Raw genomic sequence first — 22,407 nt, forward strand, 5'->3', positions numbered from 1 at the left:
AATTTTATCTTTCAAATTAACTATATGATTTTTCTTTGGTGGTAATAACATATTGGACCTGGACGCATCCATGCCCAACCCCACGGTGGGTCTGGACGCGTCCCAGTCCAAAGCCATGATGGTCTGGACGCGTCCACGCCCAACCCCACGCTTGGTCTGGACGCGACCACAACCAACCTCATGGTGGTCTGAACGCATCAACGCCCAACCCCACGTTAGGGAGCTGGACACGATCGTGGCCAACGCATGTTGGATTTGGACTCGTCCACACCCAACCCCACGTTGGGTTGGACGAGACAGCGACCAACCCCATGTTGGCCTGGACGCGTCCACGCCCACTTCCACGTTGGGCTAGATACGGTCGCGGCTAACCCATGTTGGACCTGGACGCGTCCACGCCCAACCCCACGATGTGTCTGGATGCGTCCCCATCCAAAGCCAGGATGGCCTGGACGTGTCCACGCCCAACCCCATGACGAGTCTGGACGCAACTACGCCCAACCCCACGGTGGGGCTGGACGCGTCCCCAGCCAACCCCATGGTGGACTTGGACGCGTCCACGCCCAACCCCACGATATGTCTGGATGCGTCCCCGTCCAAAGCCAGGATGGCCTGGACGTGTCCACGCCCAACCCCACGGTGGGGCTGGACGCGTCCCCAGCCAACCCCATGGTGGACCTGGACGCGTCCATGCCTAACCCCATGGTGGGCTGGACGCGATCGGTGCCAACCCCAGGGTGGACCTGGACGCGTCCAGGCCAAACCCCACACTGGGTTTGGACACGTCCGTGTCCAACCTCATGTTGGGTCTGGCCGCGTCCTCGGCCATCCCCATATTGGTTTGGACGGGTCCATGCCCAACCCCACGTCGGTTGTCTTAATATAATAATATGTGTTATAAATATTATTATTTCTCTTATAATTCAAAGTGTTCATATAAAAAATATTATTATTTGTGTTATAATCATCCTTGGAATTCTTAATATAATTATTTTTATTATAATTCTAAATATTCATATAAAAAATAGTATTATTTGTGTTATACATATTATTATTATTATTATAATTGATAGTACGAATATTAAAAATATTATCATTTGTGTTATAAATATTATTATTTTTATTATAATTAATATTATTAACAAAATAATTAATAAATTTTTAAAAATTATTATTATTATTATTATTAAAAAAATATTATTTTTTGTATTATAAATTTTTACAATATTTTTTATAAAAATAAAAGGTGAGTCCGCTGCGTAACGCGGGCATCCAACTAGTAATTTTGTATTTTATAAGGTTTCTCAGCACTTGAGACCATAGTTTTCAGACCCGGCCCGGTCCAAGGCCCGGGTTTTGACCGGGTCACCGGGTTGCCTGGGTCAATTTTTTTTTTTTAAATCAAAACGATGTCGTTTTAGTAAAAAAAAAAGTCAATAGGTTGCAACCGGATTTTTGACCGGCTCAACCGGGTCACACCGGGTTTTTGACCGGCTCAACCGGGTCACACCAGGTTTTTCCTTCCTCTATTTTTTCTTCAACCTGGCCCGGTTCCAGCCCCGGGTCGACTTGCCGGGCTGAATTTCAAAACTATGCTTGAGACCTATAGTAGAGAAAGATGAAGTAAATTTTATAGAGTAGAATTCATTGTATGTGTTTCTACAAGTGAACAGTATATATAATTTTTTATTAATGTGGGTGTTCGGACCAGCTTGCGCGTATTTTGACTAATCTCACGGGCCTTAAAGTTAACAACTATGTAAATCTCCAATGTTCCTGAATTTTGTGAGACTCGAATTGATAATTTCTAAAAAACAAACTTAAAACCTAATTAATTAAGCTATATTTATCGTAATGTCAGGGTTAACTTAACAGTATTTTCACTCATAGTTAATAGGTTATGTTAATTACACAATTGAAAAAAAAATAAAAAATTCACACCAGCAGTTGTCGTCATTGTATTCATCACTGTTAACTTCCTCTGTTTTCATAAAGAGTATAGAGAAGTCTAAAACCCTCTCCCCCCCCCCCCCCCCCCCGCGGTCCACTCAGATCTAAATAAATAAACCCTTTTTTCGTTTGGTAAAAGTAAAGATGGGGATAATTCGGAGCGGGTTTTTGTTCATCGCAGGGACGGTGTTCGGCGTCTACGTTGCTCAAAACTACAACGTTCCAAACGTAAGGAAGATTACCAATACTGGTCTCTTAATCGCCAATCACATCGAGGAAACTTATAGGAAGCCCAAGAAGAGAGACGGCGATGATTGATTTTTATTACTTATTCCCTGTTTTTGGATTACAGGTTCTTTTTTTCTTTTCTGTTTAGTGGTTTTAGGGTGCTTCGTAGGCTGTTCTGAGAGCTTTTTGTTTGGGGTAAGCAAGATCTTGGGTTTTGTAGTTGGAACAGTTTTGTTTTAATCAATATTTTGAATTAATAGAATTTTTATTTTTCTGTTTTCGTCTCGTTCTTCAATTGTTTCTTACTGCTGGAAATTGATGATACTGGCGGAGTGCTTTTCACAAGAGCAAAAACAAAATGTGGTTGGCATTGCAATTAATGAATGTCAAAACAAATTGTACTATTGCTCGCAATTTGATTATTTGAAGGATGCATAAATTGAATTAATGCTTAAAATTAAAATGCATAGGTTGCTAGGACACCGTTTGCCTTGCTTGTTATCGATTTCAGTAGTTAAGCTTCTTATTTTGGTGAATAAAACTGCTGCGCGGTTTTAAAATTATACACAGAAGGATAAACTAAAATTGGGTTCTTATGTTCTAGTTTATAATGATTGTGTTTTCTTCTGTTTCTAAACAAAAGGTATTGTGAGCTGAATGATGTTTTCATCAATTTATGTTGTTGGCATCCTCAAAACTACAGGACGTGGATTTTCTTTGCTGTTACAGTATATATTTTAATCAATTTCTTGGAGACATTTCTCCTTTCCTTTCACAAGAACCATTCCTTGACTCAGGCTACATGTTGCCAACTCCCCCCATCATCACTAATTAGTAGTTTTATGAAACCTGGAGAAATAATGCTCCAATATAGGTCTATTTGGCATGTCAGTCCTTTGATAATTCATGTCAATTTCCAGAGTTTGAATGCCTGATGCCACACCACTGGGGCTCACCTGAATATGTCTTTTTCTGCTGCTAACTCACACGTCTCAACAAATTGCTTCATGAATGTGTAATATCTTGATGTCTGGTAGCAATGGAGAGGTTCTTAACTTGACTGGGGCATCCTTCCAGCACCGGATGGTTTGGTGCTCTTTCTACCTCACAAGTCACAACTTCCATTCCCGACTCTTGTGCTTCTCCAACCATCTCTTTGTTAGTGTATCTACAGGTTATGACTGCTGCTAAGTGGTCTCATCCAAGCTCTTTGACTTGCCTCTCAAAGGTAATCCACAGGGTTCTTTCCACATTCTGCCTAGTGCCCTAGTCATGTGCACTTCTGGTGTGCATTTTAATCCCTTTCAACTGACTATAGCTCCTTTTCAATCTAGACGATGACGCTCATTGGTGCTGTTATATAAGAATGACCTGTTAAATTCTCATGAAGGTTACCTCCTTACATGGATGGCATGAGTTACTTTTGGTGCATACATTTCCTGGTTTGTTCAATTACAATTGAATAACAAACAGAGCTTTAAACTTCTGAATTCTGATTGAAAAAAAAATTACCTAGAAATAACATATAACATCACACATGAAGCATAAAGCTGACTAATTTCAAGGATTACACAGCATGTTCACGAACCGCTTTTACTTTCCTCCAACTCCAGGCTAGCAACTTTTAATCAATCGTCAGGTACACAAGGTTGTGCTACTCTTCTTTGTAGATGGAATCAAGGGCAAATGGTTCTTCACATTGTTCAGTGAACGCCACTGATCAATGCGTGCCATTTGATCTGGCCTCAAACTGGACATTGATCATTGATCTATAATTTTCAGGATGTTTTCTGTTTTTCCAAAGAGGAAAACTGCTTTCTGTACATCATATTCACTCTCAACACTGGTCCTGCTCAAACACTGTCATAAGACATGTCGCAAGTTAGTGAGGCAAGCACCTAGTATATCAGAAATCATGACAGATAGTTTCTGATCAACTAGTTCACCTTCACCTTCTTAAATAATATTTCGCCCATCAGATTATTTCTGCCTTCTTAATTCTGCAGAATAGTTTGGGTTATTCTATACATGGAATTGACAGCTAAAACGTTGAGGGGCCACTTTGAAGGGCTTTCAATTTCACAGTGATTCATTTCTGTCTTCTTAAAATCCCCAAACCTGTTCTTTGCAGCATCAGCAAGTCCCTTGAGCACATCCTTTGTGCTTGGAGGGACAGTTTTCGGGGATCCACATCTAGCCACTTCTGGTAGAGATCAACTCCTAGCCACACAACATTTTCCGCTTTCCTGATGTAATCAAAAAAAATTTCGCATCCAGGTAATCTTTTATTGAGTTTGACATTCATGAGGCCTCCATGTACACTGCAAATCAGCTGCTTGATTAAACTACTGAAATTTGGAAGTGCAGCTGCAATGGTTGTCAGAGTCACCACAGGAAGAGTCCAACAATTAGGAGGTTCGTCACATTCTAGAGAGAGAACTAGGTTATAGTCAAACTCTTTCACTCCCTTTAAACCTTCTGCAACAGTTGATTTTTCTAACATTTCTATGAGATATTTTGGCTGTTTCTTTTTTCCCCTCTGCAGCCAATGATCAGTGACATTAAAGTTGTTCGTCATCATCAGATCAACCAGTTCACCTTCACCTTTAAGATGCAAAACGAAATGGCTGAGATCCATTTTGGGACTGGAACGTAACTCTGATCGCAAGTCACTTGAAATGCGGTTGCTGGGGTTTAACTTCTTTATTTTGCAAAACTCAGAGAATACTAAAATCCAGTGAACAATGTAAACAGAAATGAATTGACACACTTTGCTTCCCAACACAATTCCAGTTTGCACTCCAGTACGAAGGTTCAACAATTGATTTTTTGCATCACGGGCAAGTTTCCTGCAGCTCCGGTCCTGGATTCGTACAGTTAATAGTCACTCTTTCATCTCTACAAGCAACTGGATCCAGTATCTTTCTACTTTGAATTCTCATTTGTGGCAATTCTTCCCTCTTGTAGGGCATCGAATTTTACAGCAGTGAACCATCTAATTGCTGGGGCAATAGGGCCAACTCCTACTGCAACAGTTTGCATAATAAGAACCAAATTGGTTACCACTTATAGTCAGACTCCCCAACGCAAAATTTGAATGACCAGGGCATCAAGTATGATCGAGTTGCTTGGTCTTTGTTGCTTGGCCTGGTTTTGTTGGCAAATGGGTTGATCGAGTTGCTTCAAGTTTGCCCTTCTCTTATCTGCTTTGCACCGGATATTGTCTATGGTCAAGTTAAAATACTGTTTGAAACAAAGCAGGATGACTGTTAAATGTATCTCAACCGTTTGGCTTGGAGTTGTCAAGGACTGGATTGTCTTTTGATTCCTCAGGAGTGGACAGAGTTGTTGTCAATTCAGCTATTTGCAATGGTGATCAAGTAGAGCATCATAGACCTCCAGTGTTGAATTATTTTTTGTGGATCCAAGTGGCCCTGGAGTCGATGTCTGGCACAATGCTGCTGTATAATTAAGCTGCAAGGCTTCAATTTCCTTAAATGGATATTAGTTCCCATCAAATCTTCAGGGGCGGAGGGATTTGATTTGTTAAACTTTAGCTTGAGTTAAAAAATCCTGGCACATCGAATTGTTTTTTTTTTTTTATGCATGTCAATTTCTTACATCACCACTGCTTGTGTATGAAAGTCTTGATGCTGTGGCAGTTAATATTATCACAATCTTTTTGTAAATTGTGACACAGTTGGAAGAATTATGTTAAGCTAATGTAGTTGCTGTTGCCAGATAATTTCTAAAGTAATTGAATTTTTAAGCATAAATTTCTAACATTTGTAGCTATATTGATATTCCCCAAAAGTTGTCTATACGATGCCAAGACATTCTTACCCAACGTAGATCAGTGGACAATGGAAGTTTCTGGTTCTGGTCAAAATGGAAATGCTTAAATTATAGAAGCAATCCACGCTTAATTGTCATCATTCTACAGGTGAGGGAGGTCCTATGGCTGTATATTTATTAAGAATTGAAGTTCAAGAGGCTGAACAAGTTGGGAAGAAATCGAGTCTCCTTTTGTGATACAAGATTCTGAAGCTTTTGAATGAGCCATACGGCATGTTTAACTCCACAGATCCACCATGTTCTAGTTCTCTTCACCTAATAGTTAAAAAACGTTCAATTGGATACTTTATGGTAATCTCAACTCATATACTGCCATATAGATTCATTGCACTGTTACAATTGATCAAGGGATGCCAACTGCATCCTCAGTTTCACAAAAAATCTACTTTCTACTTCTAGATGGACTATCTTCATTACATGTTGACATTAGTTGCAAGTAATAATTCAAATATTACACAGCAATAGTCATAAGTTGCTCCTGTTTTGCAACTCCAAGCAACTAGTAATTTCATTCCATGGTTATATACAAGTCGCTCGAAGTGGATAAGGCCGTTTCACTCTTTGCTGAAGATGGAATGGAGGGCAAAGAGATCTTCAAATCATGCATTGAACGCCACTCATCAATGTAGGCCATTTGATCTGGATCTAAAGTGGAAATAGGCTGCTGATCTAGAAGTTTCCGAATCTTTTCAGTTTTTCCAAGAATGAAAACGGCTCTGCGTACACAATGCTCTCTATCAGTGACAGCCCTGCTCAAACAGTGGAATATGACCTGCCGTAAGTTAGTTAGACAAGCGCCCAGTATATCAGAGATCATGACAGTTAAAGCTTCAAATAATCTTTCGTCGATCAAGCCATTTCTTCTTTCACAATTCTGCAGAAGAGTTTGGCTTATCCTATACATGGAATTAGCGGCCAGTATCTTGATGGGCCACTTTGAAGGTCCTTCCTTCAGACATTGATTCATGGGTGTCTTCTTAAACTCCTCCAACCTATTCTTTGCAGCATCAGATAGTTTCTCGAGTATTTCCTTAGTGCTTTCTGCTTGGAAGGACAGTTTTCGAAGGTCCACATCTAGCCACTTGTGGAAGAGATCGACTCCTACCCATGCAACACTTGCTGCTTTCCTGATGTTAAGCAATTCTCCATTTGCGTCCAGGCTATCTTCTATGAGTCTGACATACATGAGGCCTTCATTTACACTGCGCATCAACTGTTTCATTAAACTACCACTGACATTTGGAAGTGCAACTGCAATGGCTGTCAGAGTTACTACAGGAAGAGCCCAACAGTTAGGAGGTTCATCACAAACTAAAGAGAGAACTAGGTCACTGTCAAACTCTCTCACTCCCTTAAATCCTTCTGCAAAGGTTGATTTTTCCAGAAGTTCTGTGAGATGCTTTGGCTGTTTCCTTTCCCCCCTTCGCAGCCAATGATCAGTGGCATCAAAGTTGTTCTTCATCATCAACTCAACTAGCTCGTCTTCACCTTCAAGATGCATAACGTAACGTCTGAGATCTGGTTTTGGAGTCGATCGTGATTCTGATCCCGAGTCAGATGAAATGCCGTTTTTGGGTTTCATCGTTTTTAACTTCTTACAGAAATCAAAGAATAACAAAACCTGGATCATGAAGTAAACTGAAATGAACTGAATCACTTTGCTTCCCAACACAATTCCCGTTTGCATTCCAATACAGAGGTCCACCAGTTTGTTTTTAACATGATGGGCAAATTTCTTGCAAAACCGGTCCTCGAATCGTATGCTTAGTGGGCACTCTTTAATCTCCACAAGCAACTGGATCCAGTACCTTTCTACTGTCCATTTTCTTTTGCCGCTTTTCATCCTTCTGATTGGGCATCTGAAGTTTACAGCAGTGAACCATCTGATTGCTGGGGCAATAGTACCAACTCCTACTGCAATGGTCTGTGTAATAAGAATTAAGATGGTCGACCACTCATAGTCAGACTCTCCGGTGCAAAATTTGAATGACCAGGGCATCAAGTAAGATCGCAGCATGGCCTCTGCTAAAGTCATAGCACCAAGGAGACAGAATGCACCTGCGGCCGTGCATGTAACTGAACGGCCAACCACGAACTGGGGGTTGCAGGTATGAGCCATCATCCAGAATTTCATTATATCTTCTTTAAGTTCCCTGTCTTCCCTTTTGCTGGTTTCATTCGAGTCTTCTTTCAGAGCCATACCATACTTCTTATTATATTTATATTGGAAATATTTTTTAGTTACCGGCACAGTTAAAGCCGAAAAGCTTAGGATTACAAGCAAAATAAGCATGAGAAACATAATTAAAGCATGCTCTTTCCAGTGAAGATATATTACACCAGTGCCTAATTGGATTCCCGTATTAACAATAACAGTAACAACGAGTATTCCTAAAGCAATAATATTTGTGTATAAATCATTGTTGTCCATAGTTCCTAGAGAAGGCATAGAGTTACCCATTACTGTACAGAGCAAGGCACCACTGCTAAGTTTTGCGAGCTGATCAACGCGGCGAGGCATAGCAGTGTTTAGATCCACTGACAATTTGACTGCCACAGCTATTATGGTCAGTGAAGTGGCATTAATGGAGAAGAATTTGCTCGGGAACCAGAACTTCTGTTGGCGGAAGCCACGGATGAAATCCGCAGCCATAGCAATTGCACAGGCCAGAGATGCCACTGCTATGTAGAGACCAATCCATGGTATAGGTGCACTGAACTTTGCTTCATTCAGACCACCATCGATTCCACAGCCCAGTTTCCCCATCTATATGTTTCACTTCCGGTGTTTTACTGAGTGAGTCTGGTTTTGCTGCCAAATTGGCTGGTTGCTTCAGGTTTGCAGCTCTCTTACCTGCTTTATTCTAGACATTCTATGTTTTCCAGTTACTTTGTATGTGACAATGAATGACTGTTGGATATATTTCAATCGTTTGTATTGGCGTTCAAGGATTGGATTGTCTTTTGATTCCTCAGGGCAGGTAGGTTTTTTTTGTTCTATTTGGCTTTCTTGTAATGGTAGAGCCAGTAGATTAAACTGTTTTAGAACCTCCAGTATTGAAAATTATCTCGTTGGGTCCAAGTGGTCCTGAAGTCAATTTCTTGCAATGCTGCATTAAAAGTAGGCTGCCGCCTTTACAATGGAAATCTGAAATATCAATATTTTTTTAATGATTTTACTGGGATAATAATGAATGTTTTTTAAAGTATTTTTATTTACAAATATATTAAAGTAATATTTTTTAATATTTTAAATTTTATTTTTAATATCAACTCAAGAATATAAAAGCATAAAAATAATAATTTAAAATAAAAAAATTCAAATTTTTTTAAAATATTTTTAAAACTAAAAAATAAACTGTTCTAAATCGATATTACTTCTCATCGATTCTTTTGAGGGCCAGGGATTTGATTACTTCAACGTAAGTTAGTAAAAAATCCTGATACATTAAATTGTGTTTTTTGTGAATGCCATTTCCCACATCACTTATCACTATTACTAAGATATTGTTTTTTACTATAATAATAAGAGTTTTTATTTGAAAATATTTTAAAATAATATATTTTTATTTTTTATATCAGCATATTAAAATAATATAAAAAAATTATTAAAAAAAAAATCAAATATTTACAGAAACATATACAGCCGATATATCATGATAGCAGTCGACATATCATGATAGTTGCCGGAACCGCACAATTGTAGGATGGCTGACATAATTGAAGCTGTCAGATGGAATATTTTACTGCAATATATTTACCCAAATTTTCAGGCAATCTCGATGATTAAGAATCAAATTGTCTTATTATATGGTGCCGTGACATTTGGTCAAATGGAATAGCCTTTTTTTTAAAAAAAATTTATTGGAGCAATCCACCACTTCCGGTTAATTCTCATCATTCTACCGGTTGTTTCTGGAAGGGTTGGCTTAAGGTGCGTCAGTGATATTTACCTAAGAAAAAAAAAAAGCATTCACGTAAAAATACTAATTGTTTATTATCAAAATGAAAACGAAAGACTAAAATTGATCGCAACAAGTGGAATATATCAAGTTTGAAGAGTCCTAATTAAATTAAAAAACTAGAAAGCATTTGATTAAATAATCAATAGTACAAATTTAAATTTACATGAATGATCATAAGGTTCAATTTTAACTAAAGTAGGAATCCTTACAAGTTAAACTGACTGAGTGGTATACCTTGGTTATAATTAATGTGATTATCAGTGAATAAAAAGTTTAGTTTGCATTAGGATTCAATATACCTTTTTATTTGATATAGGTTACCTATATATAATTAGAATTATAGGTTACCTATATATAATTAGAATTAGAATTTGAGTTAGATGTTTAGATAGGACTCAAACACTGTACCAGTTGAAATAGGATCATCCATCTAATAGGAAATATAATTAACCCCACATATACAATTTATTTCTATAATTTATTCAATCTATCTTTTTTTATAGTATAATTAATTAGAAAATTCATAATTGGTCAGTTGATTAATAGACGATAGATCACACAATTAGGTGTTAAATCAATATATCAACATGCCTAGTATGATAAGATTAAGTATTCATTCTATTAACCAACAATTATACCACAAAAAAAGAATATAAGTAAATTTATCGTTGTAACACCTGATAAACAAATAATTAGCAAATAAAGTTTATTTTCTTGGTTGAGAAGAACCTGATAATCCACCATCACCACAAGTCCTTATGGAACAACCAATATTAAACGTGTTATGAGATGGATCTTCATTGTCTAACTCGCTTTTATAATATAAAACTATATTTAGACAAAACCATGATGTCCATATACAATATCTCATGTTTTTACCATTCTTAACGACGACATCACAATCAACCATAAACGAGTATGTTGGCGCATATGTGCCTCAAACATAGGCCTATAAGTATCCTTTGTATGGGCTAGATGATTTTATTAGGTGATTACAATAAGCTATGATGAGTACTAACTAGCCATAGCTCCTCCTACATAGGCATCCATCATTAAATCTTTGTAATATTAATATGAGGATCATTTAGATAAAGATGGAGAATACAATGAACACAACCTACCATAATAATATTTATAGTCAATAAAACTATGTAGACCATATGTGATATATTGAATTAGATTCAAAATGAGTTATGACAAACTAGATCTAGAACCTCATAAACTCATACACCTATGGGACAAGTTCTAGTAAGTTATGTAGTCATAAGTATTTTATTAGGAGTATTTGAAAGCACAATGCCTTATGCAGGGTATAACATGCCAATGTATTAGGCACTACAACAACCTTAACGAAGCCTAGGTAATGGTCACCATTGATACACTAGTTGTCTTGTAAGTATATAAGTAATCACATGTCAATTACATGGCTCAATAACCCTATTACCAACTATAATAACATGTCATAAGGTAGTTTAATATCCCATATGTTGTTTTGCACTAGAGAAAACCCAATCCTCTAGCGTAACAAGCCTTTACTAATGATCAATAACACGAGGAATGATACACAAGGTTGAATAAGGCTAATACTTAAATGGAAATAAGGCTATAATTTGGATGAACATCTAGATCTGCTTATAATCGTTCATATTTAGAGTGAGTTGATAGGTTGCATCCAATTTTTAGAGGAATAAATATCACTAATTCTAAAATAGGTTTATAGAAAAGATAACCAATCAACAAAAGAATATATTGTCAAATTCACCGACCAATATGGTAATGATGCAACAAATCCTTTCATAAAACTAAGACTAATTGATTTATCATTGACTAACATAGTCTTTCAGTGGTTCTCTATATTTTCACCCAACTTTATTAAAAGTCGAAAGAAGATGGAAACTCATTTCTACGAGCATTTTTATAAAATAGAACCAAAAGTGACATTGATTAACTTAACCAGGATAATTTAGGATCCTATTAAAAGTTATGCCTTTCGATTCAATAATCTAAAAATCAAGTACACTACATCTATAATGGAAAAGGAGTGCATTAAACTCATTTCAAAAAGGATATAGTGGAATATAAAAAATTCATTAGTAGGAAATAAATGCCTAGACATCTACATGTTTACATATGATGTCGTTCATTATGAAATGATGCTAGCAAAACAAGTAGACACAAGCCATTAATGCAAACATATTCAATTGGCTATCTTAATCATATCTTAAACATTCATTCAATGACTAACTCAAATAGTATTGTTGTGTTGTCTTCTTTTTAACGTTCATGAATTTGTTATTTATCAAACTAAAAAGTTGAAAGCTTGCCCTTGTTGTTACTATTCTCGTGCATCAAAATAAGAAACCATCATATTGATCTTATTAATTTCTAATACATTAGTACTAAAGGTATTTTCTTCATTATCAAATTAGAGATGAAAAATTTTATGATGCCCGGGGAGTAAATAATGAAATTCAATTAGTTAAATCTATGACTCACTTTGAAGAAAAAGATATATACAAAAAAAAAAAAGATCCTAGATAGAGATATTTTTATTACTTTTGGTGAGTCATAGATTTTATTTTATCTCTTTTTTGTCTATTTTTTTATATTTAAAGTAGGTCATATAAAAAAATTAATAAGAACTACTAATTATTTTCTGAGCGTCATAAAATTTTTCATTAGAGATAGTGAAGAATAACAAGCAGTAGTAGCAGTAATATTGTTCTCACATCTTTTTCTAAGAACAAAATGATTGAGAATGGTGGCGGCTCGAATTTGTCTCAAAAATGAAAAATATATCATCTTCCTATCAGGGTTTCCATGAGTGTTTATGTTGGGGATCCAAAACTGTAGTGTCATGGGTTTTAAGCATAGTTTTGAAACCCGGCCCCGCCCGGCGGGTCGACCCGGGGCTAGAACCGGGCCAGGTTGAAGAAAAAATAGGGTAGGGAAAAACCCGGTAAGACCCGGTTGCAACCCGTTGACTTTGGTTTTTTTTTTACTAAAACGACGTCGTTTTGATTTAAAAAAATTGACCCGACCGACCCAGTGACCCGGTCAAAACCTGGAACTCGGGCCTTGGACCGGGATGGGTCTGAAAACTATGGTTTTAAGGTATTGAAAATGACATGTCATTTAGAACCAAATTATCATCTAGATTTTTTTTTTCTTTTAGACTTAATAATTATCTACTTCACACTTTAACTATTTTTTTTCTTTTTCATTTTATGAAATTTTAGGTAATTGCAAATTATTTCTCATTGGGTCATTTTAGCCCCTAAAGTTTTGATTTTTAGTAATAATAGTATTTTCATGAAAAACACATGAATAGACTCATAATAACCTTAAATCTACATATTATTTCAAACAATATCATTATATCTATTTATCTTCCTTTTGCAATAATTCCATTCAATCATTAAATTTTATTTCTTTCCAATTTGATCCTTACATATTATTTCTATATGATTTAAAACTTGGTAATTACTTTCCGTTCGTTTGATATATCAAGTTTGTTGTGTCAACAAATGTCTCATCTTTTAAATTATTCATGATTTTGCAAAAATCTTTTAATTTTATTAGTTAAAAAAAATAAAACAACAAGAACCAAATTTAACTCAGAGATAAAGAGACATCCCTTACCCCCAAATTTAACCAAATTTAATTTTATTGCTTAAAAGTATACTTTGGTCTCTTTTTTTTTCATTTTTGGTCCCTAATTTTTTAGAGTGTATTGTTTTAATTATAAACTTCATTTTTCTTGCATTTCAATCCTTAGAATTTAAGACGAGAGAGAGAGTCGTTAGGAAATAAGAGAGTAGAGAGGAAGTTGTCAGTTGACCATATTTTAGCAACAAAAAGCTAATCTTCGTGCCAATATGTTCATCTTGGTGAGAGGAGTGTCATCTAGTATTCATCTCATAAAAAACAATCAGCTTAAAAAACAAAATTTGAGCTTATAAATGGGTTTTTTGAGTATTTACTAGGTGTTTTTATGTAAAAATATATTGCAAATAATTTTCTAGGTTAAAAAATCTCTAGCCTGACTTTCCAGCCACTTCTTCGATGGTTGAAATCTAAACCAATGTACAATGCATTATCTATATTATTATTTAAAAAAAATAGATTGATAAAGCGTTGTTTATCCTTAAACATATAAAGCATGGGCCTAGCATTATAGGCCCACATGCCAAGCCTTTTTAGGTTAAGCTAGGTGTATAAGCCCAATGTTTTTTTTGCTTAGGCAACTCTTTATATGGTCTTTTTCCCCTTAATTTTTTTAAAATATTTTAATTGAAATGCATTATAAATAAAATACTTAATGATGTTTAAATTATTATTAAATTTTTGCATAGTTTTTGAATGATATTATAGGTTTTTATAAAAATATTAACAATTTTGTTTCCAATTATATATATAACATTAAAAAAATGTATTGAAAAAAAAAATAAAATTTAGATGGAAGAAATATACTTTTCCATCTCATTTCAAATTATTGAAATTTTTAACAAACTTTTATTTTAAATATTGTTGCATTTTATTGAAAAAAAATTATTGTTAGTAAAAAATCATGTCATTGTGTTTAAGAAGAATTTGGTTTTATTATGATGATATTATTGATTGTTTTATATATAATTATGGATGCTTGATAAGCATAAGTTTTAAAATAATTTCACATTAATACTTAATGAGGATAAAATATTTATTTTCTTAATTTTTTATATATCTTTTCTCAAATTTATTGTTCTCATATTTGTTTTTCATTAGGTGAATGGAAATGATTGATTCATTATTTATAATTGAAACTTGCTTTCATAATTATAATAAGTTTTTGCTTAAAAAACAATGTTTCTCATAGGAAAAAAAAAGTTTTTTTCAAAATAAAAAAGAAATGCATGAATAAGAAAATTAGATTTTTTTTATTAATATATATAAATTAATTTTTCTTCTTTGCTGCTTTTTATTCAATGAATTATATCGCTAATAAAAAAAATTGTTGTCAAAACAAAAAATTACATAAATCATAAAAAATATTTCTCCTTATAATTTTATTTGTCAAATGTTTATTTTCATTGGTATAATTAAATAAAAATAAATTATAAAAAATAAAGTTATTAAATTCAACTAGGTTTATAATTTAATTCACGAGTTGATTGATTTAATTTAGATTTATCAATGTCAATCTAAAGCATCATTATTCTAGTATTTTTATAAAAATTATTAAACTGGTATTATTTTTATTTTATTTAAAAAAAATCAAGTAAAATTTTAACGATATCAATTAATGCACCAGTGAGTTAACGGGGTCATACTAGATGAACTCGCATCCAATTTTCTTTGAAACCCGGACAAGGCAGATGCCAAGTTGGCATGTATACGCAAGCCCAACCAAACAAAGAAAAAAGACCCAAAACACTAGCCTGCCCTGGAGGACTCTACTCAACCAAATTCCAAATAGCTTTTTCGTTGCTTCAAGCTGAGATCGATCGATACTTGAACAATCAGAGATATTACTATCGTCAGACATTGAGAGTAAGTTAAAAATCCCTCCCCTGATTCATTCAATTTTTGTTTTCTATGATCTTACTCAGTTACTTTATTTTTAATCAATTTCCTTTGCTCAACCCTAAACACAATTAAAAAAAAATGGCGACCTTTTCAATTCCAATGCTCTAGGGTTTGAAAATTGCTCCTTTCTTGGTAATTATGGATTGTGTAATCTCGAATTAATTAAATTTTGCAGGTGATTTGGAACTTTTTTTTTTAGTTAGATTATGGGAGGTCATGGAGGTCTTAACATTCTTCCTCAAAAGAAATGGAATGTTTACAATTACGATAACAGAGAGAAAGTTAGGAAAGATGAAGAAGCTGCTGCGAGAGATGAGCAACTAAAGCGCGAAGAGGTGAGAAAGCGTGATGCTGAGTTTCGCCTTGAGCGCCTTCGTGCTGCTCGTGGCTTACCTCCCATGCAAAAACCTGAGGAGCCAGTGCCTGTGGTGGAAGCTGAGGCTTCCATATCGGAACCTAAATCCAACCACATTAATCTCTTTGAAGGGATTAAGATTTTCGACCCTGTTATGGGATTGGAGAAAGAACGAGGTGATGAGGGAGAAGGGTCTAAGAAGAAAAGGAAGATGATGAAGAAAGAGGAGGTGAGGATTGTGACTGCAGAGGATGAGAAGTATAGGTTGGGATATGGAGTTGCTGGGAAAGGAGTTAAGTTGCCTTGGTACCTTGAGAGGCGGAGTGATGAGGTGAATAATAAGGAGAGGGGTGAAGATGATGGGTCGACAAGAGGGAAAAAGGAGGTGGGGAAGAAGAGTGGCAAGAAGACTTTGGAAGAGTTAAGGGATGAGAGATTGAAGAGGGAGAAGCGCGAGAAGGAGAGGGAAAGAGCTTTGTTGGTAGAGAAGAGCCGAAGAGATGGATCTCGTTTGAAGGAGAAAGGATTTTCCAGGAGGTCTGTTTACTGAAAATTCAGGTCAGCATGAGGACATGAAAAGAGCTCTGTTCTTAGGTCATATGTTTTGGCTCTTATTAACAATATATTTGTATTTTTCAAATTGTGGCTGGAATAAGCATTTTGTTCTCAGCCTTTATATTATCCTGTTCCTGTGAAATGTTTGTTAGCTCATAGTTGATCTAAGCAAAGTGGTTCTATGAAAATACGGCTGAAACAGTATGTGCAACTGTGTTTATTTGGCATGTGCTACTGATGAGAATGGTGTTGCCCTAGATTATATAGCAGCCACATGCTTGATAGTGATGCTTGAATTTATTATGTTTCACACTTCTAATTTAGCTGAAATGTTGAGTACATTGAGAACCTTTTGATAGTGTGATTGTGCTAATTTCATTTATCCTGACTCGTCATCTCATAATCACCTATTTGGGCATTGTTCTTCTGCTTGGAAAATGAATATTGGGTTTAATGTAATCGAAGAGCCTGTGCATCTCTAGCGTTTGAGTTACCTGATTTGAAATAGTGATGCCAGTTATCATATTTTGTTGCCTAAAATGTGCAGTTTTGCATTTGTTTGTGGAAGCTTAGTTGAGCATTTACCTTGGTTTGTATTTTTCTATCTTCTCCAGAAATTGTTGAGACTGCATGCCTAGTTCGAATGCTATTACATGTTTGTGTTTGTTGTCTCTCAGAAAGGTCCCTTTTGCTGTCATTTTATCACATTGTTAAAATTCAGTGCAGTTCCATATCTATTGTTCAATCAATGAATTTTAAAGGGACAACGTTGAGATCCTTGACCTGCTTATTGAAAGGGTTTCATGGCTCATTTCAAGTATTTTTTTTCTCCTCTCTGATCTAGTTGATCTTTTTCCATCGATTTGTGAAAACCTATAAAGATAATTTTGATTTCTTCTTCAGGGGCTTAATATGCTTAACTTGTGTGAAACAACAGCCTGAGTTTGAGGCTTATGAAGCAGTCATGACCTTGTAGTTTTGGCTCTTATCTTTTAGTTTCCCCTTTTTCTCATAGTTGTTGATGTGATTTTCACATACTTGTGGCCTTGACCTTCTAGTCTCCTTTTTTTATTTTTAAGTTGAACGAACTAATTTTTTTTGCATGGAAGGTTGCATACTTGTATTTAGATGCTCTGGATATGCCTACAGGGCATGCCTTTACGTCTAATTTTACATGTCTTGGAGATGTCAACTTCAAGATGTGTTAATCCACTTCTATTGTTCGATATGATTTTAGAATCGCTGAGAATCTAGATGTTGGAGAAGGTAGTAGTCAGCAGATTGACTGTTCTCCCTTCCCATGCAGGTAGGTCCTGGTTTTTGTAAATGGATATAGCCAATAGCTGGGCTGTGAGATTCTCACAATTTGTATGGAAGTGTTACATGGAGATTATTCCTTTTGAGCTCATTATTGTTCTTGTAAATCCAGGCTTCAGAAATTCAGGTACAACTCTCACAGCAATCTGAGAACCATGGAGTAAATAGTGTGGTCCTTTTTACCATAATTCATGATTTTGCACCAGCATCTTCAAAATGGTGCAGAAGTATTGCAGTGAAATCACTTGATGATGAAGGTGATGCATTTTATCTAAGTGGTCAAAGAAAACAAAGAAAGTCATTACTCTGTTATTTGTACCTGTACCTGTTCCATGTGTTCTGTCTGCGTTTATGCAGACTGGAGATCAAACACTTAGAAAATGTGGATGAATCTTTATCTGAATAGGCATTATTAGAGTTTTTATTGACAGAAATTCCCAGTGTGCGATTCTTTATTCACGAGATAGTATGTATACTTGGCTATTTTATTGGTACATAGCAGCTAGATAGATCTTGTTTCTCCGGAGGTGGATTGACAAATCACTGTTACTCGTAGAAGAAAAACTAGATTTGAGCTAACATGTTCCAGAATGTTTCTGTTATTTTAGAAAACAACAGCTTGTTCTGGGTGGGTGGCTCCCAGACCGTTAAATAGAAATTCTAGCTGAGCGCCTTACGGCAAGTTGTCTTTGAATTTCTACGCTGACTGCTGGTTCAGAATAACCTGTATGTGCGTGCTAATCCCAACCAGGGAAGTTTCAATATTCCAATTCAACTTGATTTCAGATCTGATTTTTGTTATATAGGTGCAGCTTCTACAATTATTTAGCTTCATGCAAGGTTATGGCGAGATTCATTTTGACTTTTGCTATGCATGTGTAGCTTCTAAGCATAGGCATGAGATAATGCGCGTGTTCAGTGACATTAACCATGGATAAAACTGAATTTTAACATCATATATTAATTCGTTTTTTTAATAAACTAAGTGGAGATTTGAATTTCTCAATTGAGGGTATTTTTTTTAGTTTATATGAAAACTAAACCTAAAATATAAAGAAATACTGAGCTAATTCTCGGATGAATAATAATAGAATGTTCAGGTAATTCTCTAATGTACATGGTCGTCATGATGCACTGAGATGCGTCTATAAAACAATTCTTCTTACCTTCCCAAGTATCAGTTTTGTCTTGCTTTATTGTTGGATCAACAGAGTTTTATAATCCAATTAAGCACAGATTTGGATAAGGGAGGAATGACAAGAACATGAAGCCCGCAAGATAAAAGGGCATAAATAAAGCTTGGAGCGTCGAGTCTTGGTGGCCGTAGCAAGCCGAAGAAATCCAATTTCAACCAAAATTTTTGAAAGTAGTAGTACCACTTTCAATAATGAGAGGTTTACCTGATGATTAAAACAAAAATATACTATCATCCAAAATAATGGATGCTGACAGGCATCAAGTTGAGCTTCTGTTCATATTTTTTCTTAAAAAAACTCTTTAACTTTATAATCTGTGGCTGTTTAATATCTGTCAGTCGGTGATGATTATAATAAATAAGGTGATCTCAGAGGTTTGGATGCACAAACTAAATTGATTATATATGTAGCTAATAATGTTGAATACGGAAGGCTAGCTCTTAAATTTCAGAGAGATAGACAAGGCAGGAGGAGCTTGTGATAATCGTCATTAATGGTGACATTAACAAATAAGTCTCTCATGTATTCCGAGGATTTGACGCTTCCCATTGTAAGTTAGGGCCTTTGGGCTATATGCCCAGAATTTAAATTTTATTTTTATTTAAAATTATTTTTTTAATATCTTTAGTGTTATATCAAAAATTAACTATAAAAAAATTAAAAAATATATATTTTTTAATATATTTTCAAACAAAAAATATTTGAGACATAACTTTTACCACACTTTGAAACAAGCTCTTACTATAATTAATATCTGAACATCTATTTTCCAGTTCAATTTTTTTTCACCAATTAATTTTTATGCTACTCCCGAGATAAGATTATGTAATTAAATTCTATAAATACTTGAGGTTACCAAATAAACATGATGGATTTTCACAACTCACAATTTTTTTAGACTCAACTTTTCGCTCTCATCCTTATCTTTTTCTCATTTCTCTCTTATATTTATTGATTTAAATATTAAAGAGTCTCTCGTTTCATGAGATATTTATTTTTCAGATATAATATGTCACAGTCCGGTTCAACCTGCCAGATATTATCTTTTTTGAGCCTTATTGTCCTAATAAATTTGTTTTTGGTAACTATACATGGTCTCAAAACATGTCTGATAAATCAGCAAGCAGCATACTAATAAGACCAATTATTAAATACTCATTCTCCGCTAATATTACATAATCAATCTCAAATACCAAATTTATATTCAGGCACACATATTTTAGCCTAAGATAGCAATACGAGAAAAACACGATTTTCATGCGAAGCTTTTTCATAACTCAATCAAAGTTTTTTCATAACTTCATCATTATATATGAAGTGAACCCCAAATAACTTTTATCACAAAAAAAAGGAGGAAAAAAGAGTGCATTTTTCTTTCAAATATTTATTTTACCAAGAAATATCTTAAATTATTAATATTTGGAATTTTCAAGGGCGAGCTTTCAAGACAATGACCATCAAACTGTGCTATCAATATTCAACAAAGGATGCATTAAGGAGAATTAACAAACTAGTAGCAGCTAGTTACATTTTCAACCCACAAAAGTCATGTTCACAATTTATGCTCTCCATAGTTTTATTTAAGAATTAATGAACCAGACCAGATTTCTAGGTTGAAGGCACATGATGACTTCACCGTCAAACTGTTGACCTTATCATCTCGCTTTCCTTGGATTTACCTATATAATGGAGTCGGTTTATGTTGCTCTAGACATAATTCATGATAATGGTTTAAATAATAATACTTCAGAAAAAAAATATATAATATCATTGAATTCCCTAGCTAACCGGAAATTATGCCTTAAAGAGGACTTCCAGCTCTTAAAGTTATAATATGAAGCTTTTTAGGATGCTTAGGCCAATTTCTTATTCAATTACTAATTAATGTTTCTTTCCTTCTTTTAATTTTACAATGAATTTGTCGAAGAATAGGTAGTAATTGATTTCAAGTTTTTACCACTGGATCACCACCTAGATGGTTAGAGACGGTATATTTCTTTCTTTTATTTATGGCTGCAATTGCAAGGACATGTTCTAAGCACAATATGATATCATATACCTAAGCTAGCAATGTAAAGGCTCTCGAGGAATAGCACTCAAAAGTTTTTTTTATTTTTCCTAGTTTCTTCCAAACCCTAAGCTCCTCCTTCGTATCATTCGGACTAGGTAATGGTGCACTATAATAGTAGAAAGTTACTTAGAATAAGCGATTGTATTTTAATATATTTATTATTCTATTATTTTAATAATTTGATATGATTTAGTTGATTTGATAAGTTTAAAAATAATTTATTAATTCTCAATTAAATTCATAAAAATATTATTTTTTATAAGAAAAGGAATATGATAAAATGCTTTTATTTTTTCTTTTAAGAATGAAAAACAATAAATTAAAGTCAAAATATCGTTTTTTTTTTTGTTTTTTTATTTTTGTCTCCGCACCTGGTTTGGAGTTGCTCTTTCGACCATGACAAGTGAGCTTCTCGAGGAAAATGCATATGTAAAAAGTGCGATGAAAAAAGGTGTCCTCTCGTCTGGGTAGATTTTCGAGGCAGGGAGTCAAAGCATTTCTGTCCCCTTTTTTTGTTTTTCAATTAAATATTTCCCCTATTTTATAAGAAATACAACCGCCCCCTCCATCTTTGAATATTTTTCTTTATTTTCGGTTATTAATTTCCACGATAATCATGTTCCTAATCACTCATCTGATGAAAGTATATACTCATGAAAAACTTCTTCTTGAAAGCAACAACAGATCTCTCCAAGATGCAAAAAATTATCATATATAAGAAAAAATATTTCCTTTAAACATGAAATAGATTTAATTTCCTTGTATATTCTTTTACAAGCTATGCCAAGAGGAAGCAGATGAGAAATGGAGAGGAGAGAAGAAAGAGGGGAGGTCTTCAATCTTCATGTCTACAAGTGAATGTCACTACACACTGACACATATCTCTAATCCAATCTAAACCACGTGCATGCTCTCCTTCTCTGGCTCCACCCTTTGATCTGCTATGCAGTGCTAAAATTTAAAAAAGAAATATCATCATCATATATACACACACACACACACACACACACGCACACACACACACTAGTGTTAATCTAATCAAGGATGATGAAAATTTTGCTCTTTAATAATAAAAGAATCAGTCATAACAAATCTATAATCCCAGTATTTAGGACCGAGTCAACCTCGGATATTCCGTCAAATCAGTAGCCCAGATCATGAAATTCAGATAACCCGATTAAAAAAATAAAGATGATTATAAAGCCCTTCTTAAAAAAAAAAAAAACATGACCTGAGTTATTAGAACTAAAACATCTAATCTGGAAAAATCATGAAGTTCAATTCCCTATCAATCAAATGTTAAAAAAATAAAATTGAAAAATAGAATTTTAATTATACAAAAAGATT

At 34.8% G+C, this 22,407-nt stretch overlaps 3 protein-coding genes across 5 annotated transcripts; 2 read left to right on the plus strand and 1 right to left on the minus strand.

Moving 5' to 3' along the window:
* Positions 1 to 1,987: 1,987 nt before the first annotated feature.
* Positions 1,988 to 2,458, plus strand: LOC18093994 (uncharacterized). The gene has a single exon (XM_006368144.3). It carries the CDS (start codon positions 2,095 to 2,097, stop codon positions 2,266 to 2,268), a length of 174 nt encoding a protein of 57 aa, XP_006368206.2. The 5' UTR covers positions 1,988 to 2,094; the 3' UTR covers positions 2,269 to 2,458.
* A 4,083-nt stretch (positions 2,459 to 6,541) lies between these two features.
* Positions 6,542 to 8,800, minus strand: LOC127904776 (uncharacterized). The gene has a single exon (XM_052449574.1). It carries the CDS (start codon positions 8,798 to 8,800, stop codon positions 6,542 to 6,544), a length of 2,259 nt encoding a protein of 752 aa, XP_052305534.1.
* A 6,546-nt stretch (positions 8,801 to 15,346) lies between these two features.
* LOC18093997 (uncharacterized) lies at positions 15,347 to 18,313 on the plus strand. Of its 3 annotated transcripts, XR_002980873.2 has the most exons (4): positions 15,347 to 15,530; positions 15,742 to 16,479; positions 17,714 to 17,782; positions 17,906 to 18,313. XR_002980873.2 is itself a non-coding variant. In XM_024597133.2 (3 exons), the coding sequence occupies exon 2, from the start codon at positions 15,773 to 15,775 to the stop codon at positions 16,469 to 16,471; it is 699 nt and encodes a 232-aa protein (XP_024452901.1). In that variant the 5' UTR covers positions 15,347 to 15,530; positions 15,742 to 15,772; the 3' UTR covers positions 16,472 to 16,479; positions 17,906 to 18,313. The 3 variants fall into 3 exon arrangements, 2 of the variants coding, with proteins under 2 accessions (XP_024452901.1, XP_006368209.1); XM_024597133.2 differs by lacking the exon at positions 17,714 to 17,782; XM_006368147.3 differs by lacking the exon at positions 17,714 to 17,782 and having other exon boundaries at positions 15,348 to 15,530; positions 17,783 to 18,313.
* Positions 18,314 to 22,407: the final 4,094 nt, after the last annotated feature.

The sequence above is a fragment of the Populus trichocarpa genome, chromosome 1 (assembly GCF_000002775.5).
Source record: "Populus trichocarpa isolate Nisqually-1 chromosome 1, P.trichocarpa_v4.1, whole genome shotgun sequence".
NCBI lineage: Eukaryota > Viridiplantae > Streptophyta > Magnoliopsida > Malpighiales > Salicaceae > Populus > Populus trichocarpa.